Genomic DNA, 6,000 nt, shown 5'->3' with positions numbered 1-6,000 from the left:
AGAGAGCAGTATTTCTTCTTCTCTGTAATTACATAACCTGCCCCTACCCATTACCAGGGCACTAAATTTCAAATTCTCCGTACACCTGAGTGGCTGTGACATATCTGGCCATCTTAATTTTAGTCTTGATTTATTGATGCTGAATTGCCTCCCAACTCTTCCTGGAGCTCTGGGTGAATTTTATTGCAAAAGCAATGGGGAGAAAGTCACCGCTGTATATCTTTCTTGCTGGGCAGAGCTTTTAGATACACAGGGGGCTTTATATCCCACTGCTCCGTGTCTTCCACGCTGGATTTATAGCACTGGAGCCCAGCTGTAGGGTTACATACAGACACATCAAAGATAAGATGGTGAATTTTGTTCTGCAGTAATGATTACTTGCTGGAGCCCACATCCCTGCAGGCTCTGCCTTTATGCCCCACACCGCTGGCGAGTAAAACTAATTCCAGCTGCTACCTAATCTAGCAAAACTCATCTTTCTCTTACGAGAGAGGCCAAAAGAGGGCAGACAGGAAGTAGGGGAATCTGAGATGCTGGCCATTTTGCCTATTAAGTCTCAAGGGTTTCTCCTTCCACTATCAGGACTCCTTTAGGAGTATTTTAATCCTTTAAACTTCCATTCCTTTGTGGGGGGAATGAAGGCTTCGCGCTCTGCCAGCCTGGCGAGTTAAGTGACGCTTATCTGTGCTGTCTCTTCCCCTCCAGAGAGTCTGGGTCCCTAGGGCTAGCCCGCTGCATCAGGGACCCTGCAGGCTTGACTTCCCATTTCTGCTGAGGGTCATCTGTCCTCACAGTCTTGCAGGGGATAACTTTTGCCACACACACCCCTACCCCCCGCACATCATCTGCTTGAGAAATTTGTGCCTGGCAGGCCTGTCTGTCCAAGTTAAGCTTGAAACACAGTAGCCACACAACTAATTTGACAAGGCATCGCTCTAAACAGTGAGGCTGCAGGCCTGCTTTGAATAAGGCCACAAACTTCCCGCCATCTGGTTACAAATTCCCAAGTTCCTTTGGAGAAGTCCACGGACTAGTCTGTTCATGCAACTCGGCTTGTCCTTCCTCCACTGCCCCATTTTTTCCAACCTTCTGCAACACAAACACACACAGACACACACACACACACCCCTTGTCTTAAAGGCTGTTAGAGATGTCTAACCCTCTGATTAGCCTCACCAGCTTTTCAGTGCCTGACTGTTCAGCATTTGACTTAAGCCTTGTCACTTGCATAAAAGAACTCTAGAAGTGAATGAAGGTCATCATCAGAAGTTTGGGGATGGGTAACAGATGTTGCCAGAAAGCAGTGGTTGTCAGACTTCAGCATGTGTGGTCATCACCTGGGGCTTCTCCAAACACAGACTGCTGGGTCCCCACCTGAGGTTCTGATCCATGAGGTCTACTGTGGTGACCACAACATGAAAACCACTCTATGACACCTGTCCAAAGCTTCTGTGACAAACAGTCATAGAGCAGCTGTATTCATCCAAAACCTTTTGGTCTTTTGGCATACCTGAGTCCAACTTTCTGGAGGTGGGACCAGTGTAGTATCGTAGCATCCTGTGTTCTGACTGGATGGCTCTGTCACAGGAGCACAGTTTCTCCCCATAGCAGCCCCCTATGGTAAAGCACTGCGTGTTCTCCAAGTGATGGAGTACACCAGAAGCAGCTGTACGGGGAACAAGCAGGATTCCGTCCAGGAAGGTTCAGTCCAGGACAATAAAGTTGCTGCCGAGAAGACAGCTGATGCCAATATCCAGGGTGTCATTTCACACCATGCAGCTTCTGGGCCTCGGGTGCCATATGCACTTCCAAAACTTCATAAGATTAATACACAGTAATATCTAGTATCTTAACCCCAAAAGACCACCTAATCTTTTCTCCTCCTTTATTTTCATCAGTTTCTTCCATTTTTAATTTTTTTAACCTGCTTTAAAAATAGGTTAGGATGGTGGAGCTCAGTGGTAGAGCGCATGCTTAGCATGCATGAGGTCGAGTTCAATCCCCAGTACTTTCACTAAAAAAAAAAAATAAAAAAAAAACTAATTACCCCCCCAAAAAAGAAACAGAAATTTAAAAATAAGAAATAGGTTAAACAAAAAAGTATAAATAGAAAATATTCCAGAAGAAATCTCATAAAGTAGATCTGATAAAAAGCAGAATAAATTTAGCCCCCCCCCCAGTATGCTTACCCTTGGTGGGCTTATACGAGGGAATGGACTTCAATGTTGTCCTCAAGATGCATGTAATTAAACACACATTTTATTTTTATTTTCTAATTTTATAAGGTTCAACAAGGAGTTAGCAAATAATGTACCCTGAAGTCAGAAATTTATTTCTACTGAGTTAGCATTATTTTCATGTTTTGGACATCTTGACTCTCAAAAAGCATAATAATTGGAAAAAATCCTTTTACAATTCCATGGTTTGGAAGTGTTTGATACTGAGTCTCTGAAAAATGATCTAACAGAGGGTGTACGGTGAAGTTGAGAACAGCTATTCTTAAAACATAGGAGAAGTACTCAGTGTGAGTCCATTTATGTAATGTTTTAGAAATGTCAAAATTTTAGAAATGGAGGATTCATCATAGGTTGTCAGAGGTTAGGGTGGGTTCAAGGAGGAAGGTACATTACAAAAGTTTACAAAAAGTGGCTATGGGGATCTTTATGGCTTTGGAGATGGTCAATATCTTGACAGAATAATGAAGGGCTTTAAAAATAATTACATTTTCTAGAAGTTGATGCTAAAGTGAGGAAAGAGAAAATAAGGCTTGAAAGGTTAAAAGCCAGACCCAACAACTTGCAATTAACCAAGCTCACATTCTATTTACTAATTCATCTATTTTATGCCTCTTTATTATTTCCTCTGCTAGAAAACCTCAAGTTCCATCCTCACCACACCCCACTTGGCTAACATTTCTTCATGTCAGACTGAGGACAAAGTATACTTCCTCTGAGACTTTCTTGGCCACCTCACACCCCCAGATGCCCCACATGTGTGCTGCATCTTTCTACAACCTATCATTTAGAGGCCCCAGGTTGTAAATGTTGGTGACTGTGAGATCCTTGAGGGTAAGGACTGTGCAGGAAGAGAGGAGGGAGAATGGGAGAGACTAACACACGATTCTTAGAAAGAACCCCTGGATGAACACGGGAGATGAAGGAGCCACTGCCAAGTTGCACCGCCTGTCCTTTGAACAGGCACGAAGACTTGCGATTATAAGATGAACTTTATGGAGTTCACCAAATAGCAGCACTAGATACATGGCAGCATCGTAGTTGTCTCTTCATGACTACAGATCAAAGCAGCCTAGCAAAACGGCCCCTTCCATAATTACGTGCATTTTATCTTAGCCCATGTAACAACTGGCTGGGATTTCTTAAATACAAATGCCAGGAACAGATAAGTTTCCTCTTCACAGGGGCATAAGTGAGTCTGAGAAGTGATCCGGGCAAATGACTTAATCTCTGTTTCTTCATTTGTTAGAAAGAAACGACAAATCCGTTCCCCGGAGTGGCTATGATGACTGAATGTGACAATGCAAGCCCGTCCACATCCTCTATAAAATATTGGTGGCAGGTAATAATATAGATAACAGATTTACACCACTATTATTAATATTATTCTGCGACTGGATCCCCTCTTCGCCAAACTCTATAAACCACCATTAACTCCAGCAGGTTTAGGGAGGAATAAGCTGAGCTCTAACTTTCTATTCCGGCGGACCTGCCCTAATTCAGCATGGCGGAATCGGTTTCCGCTCGTTCACGGCGCCGGCCACCACAGGGGCTTTACAGGAACCGCCCACTGCGCAGACTCAGTTTCCCCGACGCCCTTTGATGACGTTGACCTCGCCCCCACCCCCCAACCGCGCCTGGAAAGCTGGCCGCGCAGGTTTGCGCAGGCGCAGCGCGGCCGCGGGTGGGCGGAGTCGGTCGGGATGAGTGGCGGAGGAACGGAGACCCCCGTGGGTTGTGAAGCCGCCCCGGGCGGCGGCGGCAAGAAGAGGGACTCGCTGGGGACCCCAGGCTCGCCAGCGCACGTCATTATCAAGGGTACGGACCGCCCTGGTGGACCCCAGCCCAGCGCCACCTCCCAGGCGGCGCCCTCTGACCCGGGGCCGAGCCCCAGGTGGACCCCCAGGTCTCGCGCGGCCTCGCGTTTGTGGCGGGGAGTCGGCGGGGATGGGGGGGTCCTTGCCTGGCCCGCCAGCTTCCCCGCGCCAGGTGCCTCCCAGGAGCGGCAAAGCGGCCCAGCCCCTCCTACTTCCCCGTAGAAGCCGCGGTCGGGAGCGTGGGGGCCGCCCCTCTCCCCTCCCCCAGCCCGGGCCCCGCGCGGAGCCGCGTGGACTGGGGCTCACGACCCCCGAGTGAGGCGGTGAGCCCGGGAGTCAGCAAGGGCCCGCGGCCTCGGGCAGGTCGCTTCAGAGCCGTGTAACGGGGTCGTTCGCTCTGCCCACGCGCTGACCCTCTCTGCCCCTGGGTCGTGCCAGGAGTAAGCGAGAGGGCGTAAGAAAGCATCTTAAAGCCTAAGCACCGGACACTGCGTGACCATTTGTCCTGTCGGTTCGGGGGCTAGGGGAGGATTACAACCTAGTTACATCCTGGATTCTCACAGAACCCGAATTCGTTTGATTCCCCAAGCTCTCAACCCCGTTTCCTGCAGGAAGGTCTTTGCCAGTTAGGTTCTGTGCTTTCTCATCTCCATCCTCGCTTAACCCCGCAGCCCCACCGCCTTGCAGTGTTGAAGCCTTTCTAGGATTCCCGTCCTTCAGCGCTGCCGGGGGAGTGGCATCCTCATGTTGCTGTCTGTTTCTTTATAACCGTATCTGTCAGATTTTTGGAGACTTAAGGTTGTCTCTTAAGTCTAATACGGAGTTCGAGGGTGGTGCGTGGGTGTTAGGGCTAATTTGTAATTGTTTATCTGTGCAAACAGTGAGCTGTTAACTAGAATTTTTTAAATTGTGGTAAAATACACATAATAGGAAGTTTATCTTGTTTAAGAGTACAGTTCAGGGGCGTTAGTCCGTTCACATTATTGTGAAGCCACTTACCACCGTCCTTCTCCGTCACCTTTTTATCTTCCCAAACTGAAGCCCTGTACCCATTAAACACTAACTCCCCACTTGCCTCCCCCAGCCACCATTCTGCTTGCTGTTTCTAAATGTAATGACTCTAAGTACTTTATATAAAGTGAAATCAGGCCTGTCCTTTTGTGATTGGCTTATTTCACGGAGCATCAGTGCTGTAGCTCATGTCAGAATTTCCTTCCTTTTTAAAGCTGAATACTAGTCAGGTATTTCATTTTGTGTATGTGTGTGTGTTTGTGTTTAGAGGTCAGAGGCTGAGCATTTTTTTATGTGCTTATTGGACGTTTGTATGTCTTATTTGGTGAAATATCTATTCAAGTCATTTGCCCATTTTTTAATCAGGTGGGTTTTTTTGTTGTTGTTATTGTTGTTGAGTTCTTTCTATAGCCTGGATATTAACCCCTTTTCAGATATGATTTGCATTTATTTTCTCCCATTCCGTGGGTTGCCTTTTCCCTCTATTGATTGTGTCCTTTGATACACAGAAGTTTGTGATTTTGATGTAGTATTTTTTAAAGTTGAAGTATGGTTGATTTACAGTATTAGTTTCAGATGTAGTACTTTTTTTAAAAGGAGATAATTCAAAGGAAGTTTTTCAAGTTAATCCAAAATTGAGCTATAATTGACAGTATGTTTAGAACCTCCTTGCCTTTTTTGGTGGAACCATTTACTCTTTTCATTCTGAAAAATCTATTTTTAGTTTATCTTACTTGAAGACCATCAGCGGTGAAAAGGTATTTGTTGAGTTTTAATGCCAGGGTCTAGTGAAGGGAAATAAATAAGATGACTTCATTATTTATGCCCCTGAGGCTCTGAGGGTTTCTGGCCTGTGAGTGGGTGTTAGGAGACAAGGGGGAGGGGTCCCTGGGGGATGCAATGTCCGATCTGAGCCTTGAAGAATAAAGTGTTAGCAG

General features: G+C 46.5%; 1 protein-coding gene across 7 annotated transcripts in view; it reads left to right on the top strand.

Annotated features, from left to right (window-relative positions):
• Positions 1-3,851: 3,851 nt before the first annotated feature.
• The window catches only part of BLOC1S5 (biogenesis of lysosomal organelles complex 1 subunit 5), a 65,672-nt gene continuing 63,523 nt past the window's right edge, over positions 3,852-6,000 (top strand). For 4 of the 7 annotated variants that reach the window (XR_012500943.1, XR_834618.3, XR_012500941.1 and 1 more), the window contains exon 1: positions 3,879-4,052. Coding sequence is in view for 4 of the 7 variants with exons in the window: in XM_010945737.3 (XP_010944039.1) it covers positions 3,938-4,052 (115 nt within the window). In the remaining 3 variants the exon portion in view is untranslated. Of the gene's footprint in view, positions 4,053-6,000 lie in introns of all 7 variants that reach the window. The other 3 variants (XM_074348072.1, XM_074348073.1, XM_074348074.1) reach the window with 3 other exon arrangements.

This window comes from Camelus bactrianus, chromosome 20 (genome assembly GCF_048773025.1).
Source record: "Camelus bactrianus isolate YW-2024 breed Bactrian camel chromosome 20, ASM4877302v1, whole genome shotgun sequence".
Taxonomy (NCBI): Eukaryota; Metazoa; Chordata; class Mammalia; order Artiodactyla; family Camelidae; genus Camelus; species Camelus bactrianus.
The sequence above is the reverse complement of the archived record's forward strand: the minus strand, read 5'-3'. Positions and strand labels throughout refer to the sequence as shown.